The sequence below is a fragment of the Sorex araneus genome, chromosome 10 (genome assembly GCF_027595985.1).
Source record: "Sorex araneus isolate mSorAra2 chromosome 10, mSorAra2.pri, whole genome shotgun sequence".
NCBI classification, from domain to species: Eukaryota; Metazoa; Chordata; class Mammalia; order Eulipotyphla; family Soricidae; genus Sorex; species Sorex araneus.
In genome coordinates this window covers 36,901,617-36,922,436 of record NC_073311.1, presented here as the reverse complement: position 1 = coordinate 36,922,436, position 20,820 = coordinate 36,901,617, and the positions used below count along the sequence as shown (strand labels likewise).

The following is a 20,820-nucleotide window of genomic DNA, read 5'->3' as shown; positions in this document are numbered from 1 at the left end:
AGGTTCCCAAGCTTACTTAATCTGCCTCCCCTTTTAAGAAAAGAGAATTACTTACACCCTTTTGAAAATCAACATTTATTATTTCAAAGTAAAATTTTAGAAAAATAGAAGTCGGGGGGCCAGGCCGGGAAGTGCATACTGCCAATTATGATGCAGGCAGCAGAGAATGCATCGGAAAGCTACCTTGAAACAAAAAGCAAATCTCCCACACACCTGCACCCGCTACCCCAAAACTGTTCTGGCACTTACTAGAGCCCTCTAGTCATTCCCGCAGTGTTTGTATGGAAGGGGTAGATGATCTAATAATAACATTTGTTATTTTTTCAGTCATTTTAAAATAGAGAAAATGTTTTAGTAGATTAAATTGCCAGTGGAAGTTTTCTTTAGCAGTATCCTCAGAAAAGCTTTTTGGAGGGCCCAAGAGAAGGCTCATAAAGGGTACAGGCTTTGAATGCAGACAGGAAACCCAGGTTCAACCCCCAGCAGCCTTACACAAGTTTTAGAGTGGATTCCTAAGTAGTATTACAAGAGTAGTCTGTTCAGCTAGGTGTGGTGAAAATAAGTTTGAAAATTCTTGGGAAGTAATCGATGCTGTATCTATTTCTAGCAGTATGTCTTTAAGTAGTTACCTGAGGTTAAGACCAAAAGCCCATGAGCAGAACCCCACCAGTGTATTTTGTTTCCCCCATCAATATATTCTATCTACTCTTTGAAATGATGGAAAAACTGGTAGTGCTGCACCCAGCTCCCCATGGTTTAGTACACTGAATTCAGTCATTGCTGTGCCTCTCATCAGGGGATGTGCACTCCAGAATGGCAGCAGCAACAATGTTTCACTTACTATTTTCCTGAGCATTCGAATTTGTTAATCCCATAGCTGAAAAAATATATATAACATATGGTCCTAAAACTAAATTTGGGTTTTTTTAGGGTTTTGGTTTGGTTTGGTTTACTACTTCTAGCAGGGCTTGCTATATGGATTGCTGGGGTTCAAAACCCAGTCATCCACATACAAAGCAGGCACCTTACCTGTTGTACTACTGCTAAATGGAATTTTTTATGAACTGTTGTTAATAAAGAAACAGAGGAAAGAAAAATCCACATTTTTAGACCAAAAGTGAATGCAACTCTAACATAACTAGAGAATACTGTGATTTGAAAATGAAATTCTATTTGTTAGAAAGTGTGGTCTGCTCATTTTTTTTCTAAATTCTAGCCTAAAAATGTGATGACTTGGATTATTTAGATTTGTGGTAGACATAGTAGGCTATTGTTTTGATATGTTTACATTTAACTTTTTCAGAGTTGATTGAATTATTTTAAAGTTCTGTTTCAGCACTTTATTAAACAGTGCTCATCTGGAGCTTTGCCTCCTGAGAGAACTCACCTTAGGCCCTGTTCCCACTAGCTCACCATGCCTACTCCGATGCCTGAGGACCTGAATGTGCACTACATTGGCGAATCTGCCTCCAGGCTGCTGTTCTTATCAATGCACTGGGCACTTTCAATCCCTTCCTTCCAAGCTCTAGGGTAAGTGTTTCTAAGTTCCTCAGTATACATCTTATCGCACAAATGCACAGCAAGCAGTCACTTTATTAAATGACAAAAAACAATAGATCTTCTTAAATTAAAGTTTTATCATTCTATGTCAAACTGTTACAACTAACACTTACTTTAGAATTTTTTTATTGATTGCAATTCTGTGGTTTATAATACTGTTAACTTCTCATACACTTAATTTCAACACCACACCCATCACCAGAGTACCTGCCATCCTATCCCTCTTTGTTATTTTTATATGGACAAGTGGCCGTATTTTGTCATTTGACTAAGCCAGTTTTTACAAAATGCATGTGATAGTGCTAAGTCAGGCCAGCACCTGTAATAGGCTATATGGGATTGATTTTACAATAGGGAGGCTGTCAGACTTTCATGTTTGTTGTCCTCTTGGGCTGGAGCAATAGCACAGCGAGTAGGGCGTTTGCCTTGCACACAGCCGACCCGGGTTCGATTCCTCTTGGAGAGCTCGGCAATCTACCGAGAGTATCCTGCCCGCATGGCAGACCCTGGCAAGCTACCTGTGGCGTAATCCATATGCCAAAAACAGTAACAAGAAGTCTCACAATGGAGACATTACTGGTGCCCGCTCGAGCAAATTGATGAACAATGGAACAACAGTGCTACAGTACTAGTCTTCCTCTTGGGACTACTATTTCAGGTATGTTAGTAAAGAACTGAAATTAGTTTTCAAACTGTAAAGATGTTTAAAGTATAAATTGTTATCCAGTTATATAACTACATATAGGGGATGATGTGGAAATATAAACTCCATAATTCCACTACATTAATTATGAAATTTAGACCTACCGGTAATACGCGCTTTTTTTTTTTCTTTTCAATTTTTGGGTCACACCCAGTGATACTCCTGGTTTTTCACTCAGAAATTACTCCTGGCAGTGCTCAGGGGACCATATGGGATGCTGGCAATAGAACCCGAGTCGGCCGTGTGCAAGGGAAACACTCTACCCTGCTGTACTATCATTCCAGCCCCAGCACATTGTATTTTATTGGAAGTAATGAGATGATATAGAAAACGTCTACTCTAAAAAATTGAAGCGTAGACTGGGGAGATTCCTCAAAGGTGTGAAATGCATGAGTCCCCAAAGAGTGAGCACCTTCTGGCCACTGTTTGGTATATACCTGGTGGTTCCTCAGCACCACTGGGGCCCAGACAGCACCAGTGCCGCCAGACCTGAGCACCCCAATATTAGACCTAGGGTGGCCCCTGCACTCCCAAGAACTGCTTGGAACCATAAAGAAAGAGAAGCACTCAAGCTTTGCCCAAAGATTATTATGCTTGCTTTGACTGCTTTTAAGCACTGATAAGAGTTGAAGTGAGGGGTGGGAGGGAGGTGTTAATCCCATAGTTACAACACAGCATTCTAATTACAGGACCCTGCTTTGTCAGTATAGTGTTGTAATAGTTCCTTTATGTAGATACATCTGTTTTCATTTTTGCCAAATAGAAATAATGACTGCAGGGGTTAGAGAGGAAATCACTTTGGAGTGTAGCAACCACAGGATTCTTTCACTAAAATCAACAACTGAGTTGCGGTCTATCCCTATGGGGCTTTTCTATAAACCATGTAGTTGGAAACCCCTGACAGGATTGGGGTTTGCTTGACTCATAGGACTACCTATTAGACCTGTGAAAAAGAACTACCTGCAGCAACATAAATAATAAGAATAAAATTACTGATATTATAGTCAGTATAAAAACCAGTGGTTGCTATGTAAACTTAAATTTATTTTTCCTGTTTAGCTATTTCCTAACTTGAATTAATAAAGATGAGGATTAAGCATTAAAGACAGAAAATTCTTTACTTGGTACTAAGATATTCTTAGTCTCTAGAAACTAATGTTGATTGTAGGTTTTGTTTTTCTGTTTTTTGTTTTTTATTTTAACTATTTTAGGGGGGTTGGTTTTGTCACCACACCCGGCAATGTTTAGGGTCTTCTCCATCCAGTTGCTTTGGGATTGTTTGTGAAGGGTCTAGGGGCACCACCCAGGGCGTCAGAACCGGGTCTCCCTCATGCAAAAGCTTGTGCAATAACTCCTTAGATATCTCCCAAGCCCCCTGTTACATTTTTGTCTCTAGATTTAGGACTCAGAAACAGCTCTAAATTTAGAGAGAATTTGCCCGCATTACCTTTTTTTTTTTTTTTTTTTTTTTAGTTTTGCTTATTTTGAGGAAAATAGTAGCTTAAAATACTTAAACTCTTTAATACCATTTGGATTTCACAAGGCTTCCTTTGTTTTTGTTTGTTTTTGACCACACTCAGAGCTTGCTCCTGGCTCTATACTCAGGATTGACTACTGCAAAACAACTGCCCAACCCTCTGTACTATGTCTCTGGCCTTGCTTTCTGTGTCTTAAAAGGCTGTTATTTGCATTAGAGCTTTATTTCAGGACAGGGTGTGTCTAAATGGTTAAGCATATATTTGCATGTGTGAGCATTGGTATTTCATCCCCAACAACTCTCCCCACACACACACAAAAGAAAAAGTGATAGCACAGCGGGTAGGGCATTTGCCTTGCATGCAGCCGACCTGGGTTCGATCCCTGGCATCCCATATGGTCCCCCAAGCACCACCAGGAGTAATTCCTGAGTGCAAAGCCAGGAGTAACCCCTGAGCATTGCTGGGTGTGACCCAAAAAGGAAAAAAAAAAAAAGAAAAGAAAAAGATTTGCAGCATAGTACTGAAGGAACTAAGTTGATTTTTCAGTTCCATCTTTAGAATTTAGTAGGTGACTGTACCATAATAAATTACCTTTCTCCACATCCATCCTCTTAGTGGTAGGAAGTGTCACTTGATGTCTGGAATAAAGGCAACAATACTCTATATAAATTTTCCCCCCTTCCGCTTTTGAGGATTGCACAAACTTGGTTGTAATGTTCACTGTGGTTGTGGGTCTCACCAGGAGTTACACATTTGGCTGCCATACTTCCATATTCTTGGCTATTTGCCACAGATAGTACCACTTTGTAGTGGCATGAGGAATCCCAAACAGCATTGCTCCTAGGTCTGAGAATGTGGGATGGTGCTGAGACACAACTTGCAGCCTCACTGATGTAATTGAGCATAAAGAATTTATATGCCTTTAAAACAGGTAACGGGCTGGAGTAATAGCACAGTGGGTAGGGCGTTTGCCTTGCATTCGGCCAACCCGGGTTCAATTCCCAGCCTCCCATATGCTCTCCCGAATACCGCCAGGAGTAATTCCTAAGTGTGTGAGGCAGCAGTAACCCCTGTGCATTGCCAGGTGTGACCCAAAAAGGGGAAAAAAAAATACAGATTAGTATTTATGAGGTCCCATAGTTAATGGTGGTATTGAAGTTGTTGTTTTATAGTTTCAGAGCTACTGCACGATTTCCTCCACCAGTGTTTCACAATCCTTCTACCTTTATCTTAAGGGCTTTTTAATTTATTTTTGTTTGGTGTCATGGCTGGCTGTGCTCAGGGATCATTTGTGGTGGAGGCTCAGAAGGCCATATGCGGTAATGAAGATTGAACTCAGATCAGCTGTGTGCAAGGCAAACACCCTATACACTCTATCCTGCCCCTTAAGCACTTGTAAACTAACAGTTTCTTGCTTTTAAAGGAGCTAATAATTCCACCTCTTTTTCGCTTTTGAAAAGATAATTTTAAAATTTTTTAGTTAACAAAAATTTCAGAACTTGCCTAACCATATAATTTTCCTGATGGAAAAAGAGTTAGGAAAAAGCCCAAATTTTTTAAGGCATTTTACATGATGGATGGAGCGATAGCACAGCGGATAAGCATTTGTCTTGCACGCGGCCGACCCAGGTTCGATTCCTCTGCCCCTCTCGGAGAGCCCAGCAGGCTACTGAGAGTATCTCACCCACACGGCAGAGCCTGGCAAGCTACCCATGGTGTATTTGATATGCCAAAAACAGTAACAACAAGTCTCCCAATGGAGACGTTACTGGTGCCCGCTCCAGCAATGTTACAGAATATTTGGTTGCCCTCCACCCCTCCACCAGTGTTGTACCCTTTTCTGACCCCTGCCCTCCATTTCAGACTTCCTACTGGAAGTCCGTTCTCTGTTTCCATTGCCTTTAGGCATTTGTTATTCCCTTAGCATGTTTCTTTATAATCCCAACATGAGAGAGGTCATTCTGAGTCTGTCCCTCTCTCTCACTGAACACAATACTTTTCAGATCCATCCATGTGGCATCCAGTTGTATAATTTTATCTTTTTGCTGCCGAATAGTACTCCATTGTGAATATATACCATAATTTCTTTATCTACTCACCTGTTCTTGGCACTTGAGCTGTTTCAGATTTTTTCTCTTGTGAATAGTGCTTTAATGAACATAGGAGTTCAGATGTCTTTTCTGCATTGTGTTTTGAGGCCCTTGGGATATGTTACATGGAGTGGAATTGCTGGGTCCTATGAAAGTTCAATTTCTAGTTTTTTGAGGAATATTCATATTGTTTTCCAAAAAGGCTGGACCAGTCTACATTCCCACCAGCAATGAACAAAAGTCCCCCCAAAGGAAAGATATTATGCAAAGACAGTATAGTATAATGGCCATTTATTTGTTTTCCTTAACAGGACAAAACTAGTAATAACCTCCCCTTACCATCATAACATACTAACATTGAGTCGACATAGTCTACTGAGAATTTTGACATTAGCACTTTACTTGCTAAAATTGGTAATAAAGAACAGGATTTTTGGTTGATTGGTTGGATATGGGTTTTTTTGAGGAGGCAGGGGCCAGGGGAGAATGGGGCAGAGTGCTGTGCCTGGGACTTACTCCTGGCTCTGCATTTTAGGAACATTCCTAGTGGAGTTCAGGGACTATATATGGTGTTAGGGATTCTTCCTCCCACCTCCCTTCCCTTCCCTTTAACCTCCTCTTCCTCCTTTCGTTCCTTCTTTCTTCCTCCCTTCCTTTCTCCCTTCCTTTCATTTTTGGAAGTGTCACATATACCCAGTGATACTCCACAGGGGTTACTCCTGGTTCTGCACTCAGGGGTCACTCTTGGCAGGCTCAGGGTGCCAGGGATTAAATTCAGGTCAGCCGTATGCAAGGCTATCCACTGTACTATCACTCCAGCCCCCTTATCTGTTACAGTTAAAGGAAAAATGTGAAGACATTAGCAATATCACAATAATCTTCCTATAAAGATTGTTTTGCCCTCTCTTTCCTTTAATACCACAATGTGATAGTTCCTCGGTTGCTACTTTTTCTCATTTCTGTGTTGTACTCCATAACATTTTCTCTAGATCTCTCCCAGCAATCTCAAAGAACTCTTGCTCCGTAATGCAAAAGTGTGCACAGAAGCAATGACCAGCTCTTACGTAATTTGATTGATTGGCTCTTAAAGTTTGTAAACTTTTAAAGTAAGTCTCAAGTATAGAAATAAAAAAATAAAACTTCTCTGTCTCTGCAGCGATAACTCACCAGTCAACAGCCCTGTTCTAGCTGACCAGTTTGTGGCTTACATCCTCTCTTTATTTTTACACTTATATTTTGGGTTTTTGGGGGAGGCAGGGAAGAGGGTCAAACTCTACAGTGCCTGGTGCTTAGGAATTATTTGTGGTTGTGCTCAGGGGATCAGTTATGGTGCTGAGAATCAAATGTCAGCTGCTGTGAGACAGGCTGCTTAACCCCCATGCTATCTGACCTCCAAACCCAAAACATGTAATGAGATTCTTATTCTGGTGATATTTGAGACTGTAGCACTGTCGTCGCGTTGTTCATCGATTTGCTCAAGCAGGCACCAGTAGCGTCTTCATTGTGAGACTTGTTACTGTTCTTGGCATATTGAATACACCAAGGGGAGCTTGCCAGGCTCTGCTGTGCGGGCAGGATACTCTCGGTAGCTTGCCGGGCTCTTTGAGAGAGACGGAGGAATCGAATCTGGGTCGGCCGCATGCAAGGCAAACGCCCTACTCACTGTGCTATCGCTCCCGTCCATTAGGCTATTGGACTGGAGTGATATTTGAGACATACTTAAGAAATAATTTTCCCCATGAATTTGGTTACCACTATCAGATAACTCTAATTGCCATTTTTAGTAAAGTGTTTACTGCATTTAAAGCTAAAGAAAATGTGCAAATGATTTTTAAAAATACATGTTTTTCCATTTTTTAATATAATCTTTTCCCATGATATGGGTTTAAAGCTACAGTTTTTTTAGTTTGAAATATTACATGCATCTATTCCTAATATTACATGCATCTATGCATTCTAATATTACATGCATCTGTTCTTAATTGAAAATTGGCTAATTTTCAATTTAAAATAATTTGATGGGCTATTAATATTTACATTTTTTATCCTTTCTTCCATCAGTTGCTTTCCAGATACACAAAACACAATTGATCAAATTCATGTCTTGTTTCTCTTCCCAGAGCAATTTTTGTTTAATAATGTTTTATTTTTTTAAAAAGCTGTAATGACTGTAAGGTTTTATTATAATATTTGATTGTGTGTGTGTTTAATAGGCAAGAGAACAGCATATCATTGGTGAAAGCTTATTGGAATGAACTTTTCACTCTTGGTCTTGCCCAGTGCTGGCAGGTGATGAATGTGGCAACTATATTAGCAACATTTGTCAATTGTCTTCATAGTAGTCTTCAACAAGGTAAAAATTGATTTCCCTTTTCATTTTGTAAAAGAGGAGGGGACATTATTTTTATCAAGTTTTGTTTGAAGTTACCTCTCTGATGATTCATTTTCTAGATAGCCAATACCCTCTTTACTTTTGATATCTTTTATATTTTTTTTATATATTAACAAAAATGGGTTATTTTTATTTTACTTATATAATTTTGGTTTGGGGGCCACAGTAGGTGGTACTCACGGCTTATTTGTGGCTAGGTTCTTAGGGAATTGCTCCTTGTAATTGTTAGGATCAAACCTGCATGCAGGGGCTGGAGCGATGGTACAGCAGTAAGGCGTTTGCCTTGCATGCAGCCAACCCAGGTTTTATGCCAGCATCCCATGTGGTCCCTCAGCATTGCCAGGAGTAATTCCTGAGTGCAGGGCCAGCAACATTGCTGGGTGTGACGGAAAAAGAAAAACAGCCCTGCATGCAAAAGCATGTGCACTAGCTCCTTGAGGTATCTCTGTTACCGCCCCCCCAAAAAGAAATTACAGAGAAATTCATGAGGCAACATGATTTGCATATTTTATTATTTTGTACTTGTTTAAGGGCATACCTGGCTGTGTTCAATTTGTTCCTGGCTCTGTGCTCAGAAATCAATCCTTGTGGGGCTCAAGGGACAATATAGTTCTAGGGGTAGAATTCAAGTCAGCACATGCAAGGCCTTAATTTCTGAATTATTTCTCCAGCCCCTCTGTGATTATAATGCTACTTCACATCCCCGGCATCAGTATTACTAAGGTTCCACCAACTTTTTTTGGTTTTTAGTGGGGTTTGTTTTGGTTTGATTTTGGAGTCACACCCAACAGTGTTCAAGGCTTACTCCAGACTCTGCTCAGGAATCACTCCTGGCTTGCTCAGGGAACTATATGGGGTACTGGAGATCAAGCCCAGATCAGCTGCATGCAAGGGAAATTCCCTACACACCATACTGTACCATCACTCTGGCCCAGTTTGTTTAAGGAGTCTCACAAGATTTAATCAAATATATTTAAGCATAGCCAGCTGCTTCTGTCCAGAGCTTTTAAAGGTTCTGTACTGTAGTGTAAATATCAGAATTCAGGGTTGCCCCACATCAAGTGATCAAATAGATTTATAAATGAATGTTTCCCACCAGCATTTGCCTTTTTTTTTTTAAAGGTGACTCCAGTGGTGCCAAGGGGCTACTCCTAATTCTGCTTAGGTATGACTCTCAGTGATCCTTGGGTAGCCACATGTTCTCAGACTTCAAACCCTGGCCTTTTGCCCAGTGCATCACATATTGACCCCTGAGCACAGAGTCAGGAGTAAACTTTGAGCTCCACCAGGTGTATCCCCCCAAAAAATAAAACAAACAAGTTAATACTGGCTTGTACCACTACTGTCTCGTTCTTGGACATCCCATAAGACAATTTGTAACATGATAGAATTATAGCATACTAGAATGTCACATCAATCTGTATCAATAGAAATGATTGTTGTTGCCAAAAATTCATCTTAAACTTTATTCCTGTGCCCCAGCAAATAGAGTACTATTGAAGCCTTCAGATGGGGGAAGCACAAATTGCAGTGCTGATATGCTGATCCCCTGAAAAAAGGGTAGTTTTTGTTTTTCCCCACAGTGTATATTCTTAAATGTATATATTACTTATACATAATAAATGGTTGTATTTAGAGCTGGAGATAAGCCTGAGAACCTGTGGTAACCCATGGATCACTGGGAGTGATCCCTGAGCAGAGAAGAGTCAGGAGTAACCCCTTGACCCCACTGGAGTGACCAAAATATAAATGTTAATACTTAGGGGTTTTGTGCCAATGGATTGCTGTTTTGTTAAATAAACAGTTGTCTGGAGAAAGTTAATTTTATCTGTATTTAGAGAGATATTGAATCTTAAGCCTTCATAGACTGGTTGTATTTAGAGCTGGAGATACGCAAGAAAGAAATACGTGGGATAAAAAGTAATCATTTTAGCTTAAAAAAATAGACACTTTTCTTTGTTTTTATTTTTAATTGAAGACAAAATGTCATCTGAAAGAAGAAAATTATTAATGGAGCATATCTTCAAGCTACAGGAATTTTGTAATAGCATGGTTAAACTCTGCATTGATGGATATGAATATGCCTACCTGAAGGCAATAGTACTCTTCAGTCCAGGTATATAAACATTAAATTCTAACCTAAAGTATAGTGTTGAGAATATGGAAATATTGGAACCCTCATATGTTGCCGGTGGGAATGTAAAATGGTTGGGTTGAAGTGGAAACAATCCAAATAGCTTATTAAGAAAAAACAATACACGTGTGTATGTATGTATGTATGTATGTATGTATATGTATATGTATATATAGTAGAAAATCATTCAGTGATGAGAAATTCTGATATATACTATAAACATGGGTAAATGTTGAAAGCAGCATGCTAACATGCTCAGGAGAAAAAATTGAGCACAGTACACGATTCAGTTTATATTAAACATCTAGAATTAGTGGGTTTTTTCCCCTTTAGAGAAACCCGTGTTCTCTCTTGAACATGTCTTTCCTTCTCCCTTTACATTTCTCTAACTTTCAATAGAATCTATATTGCTTCACTAATTTTTTTTTTTTTAGTTAAAAGTAATGGCCTGGCGCGATAGCACAGCGGGTGGGACGTTTGCCTTCCATGCAGCCGACCCATGTTCAATTTCTCCGTCCGTCTCAGATTGCCCGGCAAGCTACCGAGAGGATCCTGCCCTCACAGCAGAGCCTAGCAAGCTACCCATGGCATATACCATATGCCAGAAACAGTAACAAGTCTCACAATTGAGACGTTACTGGTGCTCGCTCGAGCAAATCAATGAACAACGGGATGACAGTGCTACAGCAATTAAAAATAATGATCAAGAATAGGCAGTCTTGGCCAGGGCAATAGGACAGCAGGTGGGGTGCTTGCTTCGCACAAGGCCAACCCGAGTTTGATCCCCGGCATCCCATATGATCCCCTCAGTTCAAAAGATGTTAATTCCTGAGTGCAGAAGCAGGACCATACACGGCTCCCTGTTTCTAAAAAGAGTAGGCAGTCTCTGCAAACAGAAAGGAGATTAGGGGCTACAGGAAGTAAGGAAAGGGGAGAGAGGAGAGCAGTGACTGCCAGTGGGTACAGAAATGTTAAGAAATTAGCATATGTTGATGGTTGTGCCGCTCTGAATAAGCTAAAAACTGGTAACTTTGAATCACTAAGTGAATTCTATGAATGTAAGACATTTATCGGGTTTTGAAAAGGAAAGAACAGACTCAACGAAGTGTGACAAATTCTATTGTCAACAATAGATTTTAAACCACATATCTGGTTTTCCTGACACTTAGTATTTTTCATGTATAATAAGTTAACTAGTAAGCTCAGTGTTACTCTGAATTATTAGCATAATTGGCTGTTTTAGACTTTGTATATTTCATTTTCATATGCATTTTCTGTTTGGTTGGTTTTTGTGTTTTGGTGCCAGTGATCAAACCCTGGTCATAATTGAACAACCTGCTAAAGCTTATACTCTACCACTGAGCTGCATCCCTGGAGTATGTTTCTGTTCCTGTGTGTCACAATGATGAAATTTAGAGCTTTCCCCCAATAACATTAAAAATACAAAACTTTTTAAATGGTTATGTTTTTGCTACTAGGCTGGATCGATAGCATTTCAGGTAGGGCATTTGCCTTGCACACCGCCGACCCAGGTTCGATTTGCCGTCCCTCTCAGAGAGCCCGGCAAGCTACCAAGAGTATCCCGCCTGCCAAGCTACCCATGGCGTATTTGATATGCAAAAAAACAGTAACAAGTCTCACAATGGAGACGTTACTAGTGCCTGCTTGAGCAAATCGATGAACAAGGGGACAACAGTGCTACAGTGCTAATGTTTTGCTCCTAAATTAATATTTATCTCTTTTTTTGATATATATTTTATTATTTTACACAAGACTTGTTTTTTTTTTTTTTTTTTGCTTTTTGGGTCAGACCCAGCGATGCTCAGGGGTCACTCCTGGCTCTGCACTCAGGAATTACCCCTGGCCGTGCTCAGGGGACCATATGGGATGCTGGGAATCGAACACGGGGCCGAGTGCAAGGCACAAGCCCTGCCCACTGTGCTATCACTCCAGCCCCAAGACTTGTTTCTTTAACCTGAGAACTGGTTCCTTTTATGGAAAGTAATCAAGAATTTTCTTTTTTTTTTTCCTTTTTCTTTTTTTTCCCCCTTTTCTTAATGAATCACTGTTGGGGGTACAGATACAGTGATTACATATTCTCATGTTTGTGTTTCAGTCATATACAGCTTGAGTATCTATCCCTCCACCAGTGCCTGTCCTCTGCTGATGACCCCATCATCCCTCCCAACCACTCCCACCCCATCCCTCTCCCCACCCCGCCTCTTTGGCAGGTCATTCCCTCTGTTCCCTCTCTCCCTTTGGACGTTGTGGTTAGCAATGGAGGTCTTGGGTGGCAAATGTGTTCAGTCTATAGTCTGCTCTGAGCACACCTCTTTCATCTCGAGCGGGTCCTCCCACCACATTTTTGCTTGGTATTCACTTCTCTGTTTGAGTTGCCCTTTCCCCCAGCATGTGAGGCCGGCCTCCAAGCCATGGAGCAAATCTGGTACTTATTTCTGTTATTTTTGTGTGTTAGTCCTCCATTCTGTTGTTTTACATTCCGCAGATGAGTACTTTTTGGGTTACATTGGGTGATGCACAGGGGTTACTCCTGTCTTTGCACTTAGGAATTACTCCTGGCAGTGCTCAGGGGACTATATGGGATGCTAGGTACAGACTACCCACTGTACTATCGCTCCAGTCCCAAATATTTATCTATTTTTTCATTACCTGTTTTATTACCTTTATTTTCCTAAAATTTGAAATAACAGATTCAAAGTTCAAATGTAATTTTATTAAGTATTTCCAGTATATTCTATTATTTTCTCTTCATCCAGAGCAGAATGTTTTTTTTTTCCTCTTCTTTTTCTTGGCAGGGGTTTGGCTTTGGGTTACACTCAGTGATATTCAAGGGTTATTTCTGGTCTGCACTCAGGAATCAATTCACGTGCTGCTTGGGAGACTGTGGGATTTAGAAATTGAACCCAGATTGGTCGCATGCAAAGCAAACACCCTATCTGGTGCCCCTTATTTTCAATATTTCTTAATACAGGCAGTTTTGGGATATTCTTTCAATAATTCCATTTTTGTGATTTGTGTTTCATTTGTGTGTGATGCTGTTCATCAAAATCAGATCCTCTCACATGTAAGGCATGTGCTCTACCACTGAGCCATGCCTTTTTGTGTGCATGTATGGAATTTTATGTGGCATTAACCTGTTCAGATTATTTCTTGTTTGTTAGTTTTTCTCACTAAACTATGGTATTCTTGATTTAATAATCACATCAGTATCTTTGTTTTTGCTTTTGGGCTATACCCAGAGGTTCTCTGGGCTTATTCCTGGCTGTAATGGGGGCCATAACGGATTCTGGAGATAATACGCAGGTTGGCTGCATGCAAGGAAAAATACCCTACCTATTGTACTATGGCTTCAGCTCCTCGTTGATATCTTTTTATTTAACAGTGGTAGTAGGGTAAAAGGTTACAGAATATTGTAGGATGTAATCTCTAAATATGTGATTGGATTTGAAATAAATGCCATTTTTTTTTCTTTCTGGATCACTCCTGGCTCTACTCAGGAATTACCGCTGGTTGTGCTCAGGGGACCATATGGGATGCTGGGGATCGAATCCGGATCGGCCGCGTGCAAGGCAAATGCCCTATTTGCTGTGCTATCACTCCAGCCCCTAAAAATGCTTTTGTAAAAGTAGGAAAAGAAATTTTTTTTAAACACTTTTTTTTTTCTCTTTGGGTCACACCTGGTGATGCACTCAAGAATTACTCCTGGTGGTGCTCGGGGAACCATGTGTGATGCTGGGGATTAAACCTGGATCGGCCGTGTGCAAGGCAAACACCCTACCCACTGTACTATTGCTCCAACTCCGAAAAGTAGGGGAAAAAATTTAAAGTTAAATACTCTTTGGAAGAAATTAGGTGAAGACATTTCTTTTTGTGTGTGGAAAATAAGAATGATAAGATTCCCTTCTACCATTTTGGAGACTCATAGAAGCTATTTTAGTAGAAACTAGATGTTTTACAAGATGTCAGAATGCAGATATGAGATAAAATTATTTCAGGACTTGGGATTGAAGAGATTGTACAGCACACAGTTATGGCACTTGCCTCAACACTGTCCAGAGTAAGTTCTTAAGCACAGTCAAGTGTTGTCCAAAAACCAAGCACACAAAAGTGATTTTAGAACTTTAAAAGTTAGACATTATCCTAAGGTACTCTTATTTTGTAGGTGGGATACTCAGTTTATTTGGGAATGAAGGAGACTGTGTAACAGGGTTTTTTGTTTTCACTGACCTTTTCTTCATCCCTCCCCATTGTTTGTGCCTATTGAATGAGCATTATTGAATTAACTATACTAAATGAGAGTAACAATATTATCTTTATTGTTTCAGATCACCCAGGATTAGAAAACATGGAACAGATTGAGAAATTTCAGGAAAAGGCTTACGTGGAATTCCAAGATTATATAACTAAAACATATCCAGATGACACCTACAGGTATCTAGAATTTAAAACTTTTTGGTGAGGGGCTGGAGAGATAGCACAGCGGGTAGGGCGTTTGCCTTGCACTCGGCCGACCCGTGTTCGATTCCCAGCATCCCATATGGTCCCCTGAGCACGGCCAGGGGTAATTCCTGAGTGCAGAGCCAGGAGTAACCCCTGTGCATCGCCAGGTGTGACCCAAAAAGCAAAAAAAAAAAAAACTTTTTGGTGAATCTATCATTTCACTATTTTTTTATTTGAAGCATAATTAAATGTGTAATCAGTTTTGAACTTTAAAGTAGTTTTGTTCTTTTAAGTAATTATTGTATTGTTTCATCTATCCCTTATATAAGAGAAGACTTTAGCACAGAGATTGACATACTTTCAAGGTTGCACAGTAAATGACAGAGTATGGAACCCAACTATAACTCCAAGAACACAAACCCTTTTTAAATATATATATATATATATATACATATATATAGTTGGCATATGTATATATGCCAAAGTCATCATAATCTCTTTATTATCTCAAGATAGAGTCATGAATTTATTCCCAAGTGGAGTGGGGAGCATGAAGTTTTTAAAAATTTGACTATTTCATTTTATTTTGAGGCTGGGGATTGAATAGGTCTCTTACATCTAAAAAACATTGTTCTACCACTGAGTTACATCTCTAGCCTTAGACTGTTTTATAAAATAAATTTTCAAATTTGTGATATTTCTGCCAAACTTGTTTTTGTATTGAAAAAGAAAAGCTTTTTGTTTTGTTTTGTTTTGGGGCCGCACCTGGCGATGCTATAGTTACTCAGGCTCTGCACTCAGGAATTACTCTTGGTGGTACATTTGGCACCATATGGGATACCAGGGATCAAACCTGGATTAGCCATGTGCAAGGCAAACACCTACCTGCTGTATTCTTTCTCCAACCCTGAAAAACACTTTAAAATTACATATATAACTTCTGGGGCCAGAGTAATAGTACAGTAAGTAGAGCTTTTGCCTTGCACATAGCCAACCCAGGTTTGATCCCCAGCAGCCAGTATGGTCCCTCAAGCCCTTCAAGGAATGGTCCCTGAGTTATGAGCCAGGAGTAAGCCCTGAGCACTCACGGGTGTGGCCGAAAAACCAAAGAGAATGTGTGACTGTGTGTATACATACACACATACATATTTAATTCAATTTATTTATTTTGCTTTTCGGGTCACACCTGGTGATGCACAGGAGTTACTCCTGGCTCTGTACTCAGGAATTACTTCTGGTGGTGCTCAGGGGACTATATAGGATGCTGGGGATCAAACCTGGGTTGGCATGTGCAAGGCAAACACCCCACCTGCTGTGCTATATTACTCCAGCCCTTTAATTCAATTTTGAAGAGGGACAGAGTTATCTAGATTTGTTATGAATTTAACTGTCAGAGCCAAAATACCTGGATTTGATATCATCTTACCACTAACTGTTGAACCCTTGGAAAATCATTAGCTATTTCAGTTTCTTTACCTATGAATTTTACTTAAGACTACATATGTGACTTAAGTGCTTGTCTTAATTTCTGACTCCATATGGTCCTCAGAGAATCTCTAGAAATGGTCTTCAGAGCAAATCAAAATAAATTCATAGAGTAATAATGCCCATCTTTTATCATTATAATTAAATCATTGTTAAATAAACATAAGGAACTTAGGGTCAGGACCAGCGAGATAGTATAGCAGGTAAAGTGCTTACCAGGGGTGTTCAATCCCCGCAACACATATGTTCCCTGGAATATCACCAGCAATACAGAGCCAGGAATAAGCCCTGAGCACAGCTGCATATAGTCCCCAAAAGTTATTTTATACTTTATATAAATAATGTCGCATTTAAATTTTCTCTTCATTTTGCCATATAGCTGTTTTCCTCTCTTCTATTAGGTACTAGGTGCTTTGATTACTCTCTGAAGTGTACTTCATTTCTACATTCTTAGTAAACTTTCATAAAAATCATCACATAAGACTTTAAGAACCCTCAGTCCCAAACCCAGAAATTGGCAGGATCATTTGATTTATCTTCACAACAGTACTAGGGGCAGCAGGATGGAAGCACTAAGCATGTTACACACATTGACATTCCTTGGGGGTGACTAACTGGGTATAAATACAGTGTGTGTGGGGGGAGGGGGGTGGTTCTTGGTGAAGCAAAATTGTTTTAGTGAAAGAAATTTAGAGATTTGAGGAGAGAGAAAGAGAGAGACAGAGATAAGTGTTCAAGAAAGGACAAGGGCTTGAAAGAGCAAAGAGCAAGCAAATAAACCTCAGTGGTTTGGGGGAGGTTATATATAGTTATTCCAAATTGTCTTGGCTTGCAATTCTCTGTATACCTAAAAGTTATTGGGTGCTCTCATAGGGAAAGCCTTGTATTTTCCCAATTGGGACTATGAAAGATAATGAAAGATGACCTTTTCATAATATCATCATCATCATTATTATTATTGTTTGGGAGACACACCCAGTATTGTTCAGATTTTACAACTGGCTCTCCATCAAGGTTACTCCTGTTGGGGCAAAAGGGGCCCGTGACAACAAAGCCAGGCCTACCAGATACAGGCCAAGTATTCTAACTGTTGTACTGTCTCTCTGGCTCCCCTCATCATATTTAGATTCTTCTGTAGCTTCTCCTTTTTAGAAGGAACTACCCTTCTCTGAGTGAAGCCTCCTTTCTTTCTGTATCTGGGTAGTGCCTCAGTTATTCTATTCCAGAGAGCTCGGGATTTGCATTTCAGATGGATGTGGCTTACTCCTGGCTCTGCACTCTGGATTTGCTCCTTCCTGGTGGTGCTTTGGGGACTATATAGGATGCTAGGATGCCAGGGATCAAAACTGGATTGTCACTGTCAGCACCACCACCCCTCAGCCCCGAGATATTACCTCCTAAAATCTTCAAAGATTGAAGATTTAAGTTGTAATCAGGGGTGAAGTTCTGTCTTTGGTAACTTCTTCATGCTGACAAAAGGTTGCAGGCTCTATGTAAGGGAGTGAAATTGCATGCCAAGTTTTAAATAGCAGTGGTTTATAGGTTTTGAGTTGTTAGTTTGCACAGCAGATTTTCATAGGGTTACAACCTTCCTTCTCCTTGAGATGTTTTTCTGCAGTTTCTTTGTTCTCTCCTGGCTGGCTCCCCAGATGATGTTGAATGTAGTTTGATACAGTGGGGAACGGGGGGAGGTTGTCTCAAGAAAAGAGTGCTTCCAACAAGCTGTACCTGAAGCCTGTTCTATACAAATGAGGGAACAGATTCCCCACCGAGTTCTCAAGGGAGCATGGACTCAAGCTGGCATGAGGAACTGCTCTTTGCAGGCCTGGAAAGTCAGTCCTATCCTTGGTCCAGGCAGTGCAGCTCTCTTGCCTTTCCTCCCAGAAAAGAATTTCAGGAGGCAAAATAAAATCCAGTGTCCTTGATTATATATTTTATTCTCTTTCCAGCAAAATGATTACCTTTTGCAGTACTATTTTGTAAAGCAAAATCAAATACAATATCATAAGCTTTGTGGGTTCTGGTAACACAACACATTGTCATTCTTACAACCTCAGATGAATTCCTAAGCTTTTCATAAGTGTGTAACTTGACCATAGTTTATAACAGTTCAGACAGCCTTGCAGAGTCTGCAGTATCATAGGTGCAGCCAGGTAATTATCATTTACTCTGAGATTGAGAAATGCTAAAGCTTTTCTTTTTATTTGTGAAAGTTGATTTAATTTTTTTAAAATCAAATTTTTATTAAATTAGGCCACAAAAACAATATATGCACAGAATTGCCTGTTTTTCTATGCAGTCTTCAAAAAATTTACAGCCTTGTTTCCCCCTCCTCTTTTTTTCTTTCTTAGGTTGTCTAGACTTCTACTCAGACTACCAGCTTTGAGATTAATGAATGCTACCATCACTGAAGAATTGTTTTTCAAAGGTCTCATTGGCAATGTACGAATCGATAGTGTCATCCCACATATTTTAAAAATGGAACCTGCAGATTATAATTCACAAATAATTGGTCACAGTATTTGAAAGCTGAGGTCTCAGTGTAAATTTATTGTTCTTTCCCAGAACACATGATACCAAATTGAACTCATTTTTTTCCAGGGCACCAGGAAAGTTCAACTTTCAAGATTAACCAAAAGCTAGCTATTTTTTTAATTTCAACGTCTTTAAGTTGAAACAGGAATTTCCTAAGTGACTGGGCAGATAGCAGGAATTAGAATATCCGTTTCTTTTTTAAGTGAATAAGAAATACTATGAATTTATTCTTGCTTAAGATGATACCTAAAGCCAACACTCTTCTCTAAACTAAGATCTCATTATATTTTATAAAATAAATCAGTCTTCCCCCACCCCACACCCTGCTGAATTGTCTTCTATTCATATTTAACTGCATTATGATGAACTGGTATAAACACTTAATCATTGGAAATCTCTAAGGGGATTTCCTTACATTTTACTGTTCAATTATATGTTATAATTACCATGTCAGAAATGATTATTTTATTCTCAGCAGTAAAATAATAACATTAGAAATATAGGAAATAATAATTGAGTATATTTTTGTCTTTTGTAAATACCATGGCATCTCAGAATATACCAACCACTCTCATTGCTGGCAATGAGACTCAGTCATTTGTGATCTTAAAGATTGACTCTTTTATAGTGTTGTATATTATTAGTTAAAAGCACTTTTTATTTATGTATGTAGCAAAAATTGAAAGTAAGATACAATTCATGTTTTAATATTTTTTGTTTACTACTGTGTTTTAAAAGTAGAGACTGATTGAAACCAAAATGTTTCAGTATTTCAAAATAGATATTAAAATTGTTGCTCTTCCATTCCACAAAAAAGCATTTGGCCTTTCTTCCTCATTCCAACCTGCATTTTCACTTCCTAACCCTTCCATGGGTTTAAGCAAGTTTCTTGTGGGTCAGTTGTTAAAAAATATTCATTTGTTAAGTAGTCATTATGCTTTCAAGGTGAGTTATTTAAACCAAATGGTTATTTTACTGAAGTTTTAAAGATATATGGTAATATGCACTCATTTTCTGAGGGGCTGTTTCAGTAGTATAACATCAGTGTAAAACCTTTTTGTCACCACAAAGACATTTTATTAAGAATCCTTGGATGTCGTCCACAGCCATATTTTTTCTTGGTGAACTTACTGCTGTTAAGTACTTCTTTGCTGATTTTATGATAAATTGTTTTGGTATGTTTATTCTTTTGAAAATATAAATATGGAGGTTTCTTGCACTCGGAATACAATTTTTACAAAGATTTTTGCAATAGAGGAGAAGCAGAATTTGAGGAGAGGGTCTAGATTTTACTAATTGCTTCTTTATAGTAGATCAAAAGTTTAAAGGAATGAACTTAATGGTCTTTACCAATTTAATAAGGAAAGCTTTTTTTCCTACTTAAAACATGATTTTCTTTGGTCAACAGACATATTTATAATTATCTGTTGGAAAATACTGCATTTAGTACAAAAACAGATGAAAAAAATCAGGAGGTGTGTACCATTACCATCTCAGTGAAATAAGCCAAGATTAAGGAAATAATTCTTTAAAATAATGTACTGATAATTAAGATACACATTTCTCTCAAGTATTTTTCCTGATTAAATTTGTAGTTATACTTGGAAGTGTTTTTTAAATATATTAAAATGTGACCTGCATTACAAACTTTTGTTTCTTGACAGTATATTTAATTCAGAGTCCAATATATTTGACTCAGAGTCCTTTCATTCATTGTGTGGTCTATGTTTTGAATGTTTGTTTTACTAGAAGAGAGTAAAGAGAGGGATTAAAGTACTCTCAAAGGGGAAAAGCATGGGAAATATTTCCATCTCCAGTATTTTAGGACTTTTTACAATTGAATTGAAAACTTCCAGCTAAATATCAGTTTGGCCATTCTCTTCTTTCCCTGGTGTCTCGGTAGTATAGTAATGATGTTTAACCACACATTAATAACTGGAACAGGAATAAAGATGTTGAAGGAGAGAGTTCAGTAAATTCTT

At 39.0% G+C, this 20,820-nt stretch overlaps 1 protein-coding gene across 2 annotated transcripts in view; it reads left to right on the top strand.

Moving 5' to 3' along the window:
* Window positions 1–20,479, top strand: part of NR2C1 (nuclear receptor subfamily 2 group C member 1) — a 46,625-nt gene extending 26,146 nt beyond the window's left edge. For both annotated transcript variants that reach the window (XM_055118547.1, XM_055118548.1), the window contains exons 10-14: window positions 1,409–1,530; window positions 8,045–8,184; window positions 10,202–10,339; window positions 14,704–14,809; window positions 18,655–20,479. In XM_055118547.1, the coding sequence (XP_054974522.1) occupies window positions 1,409–1,530; window positions 8,045–8,184; window positions 10,202–10,339; window positions 14,704–14,809; window positions 18,655–18,829 (681 nt within the window). In that variant the 3' untranslated portion in view covers window positions 18,830–20,479. The remainder of the gene's footprint in view (window positions 1–1,408; window positions 1,531–8,044; window positions 8,185–10,201; window positions 10,340–14,703; window positions 14,810–18,654) is intronic.
* Window positions 20,480–20,820: the final 341 nt, after the last annotated feature.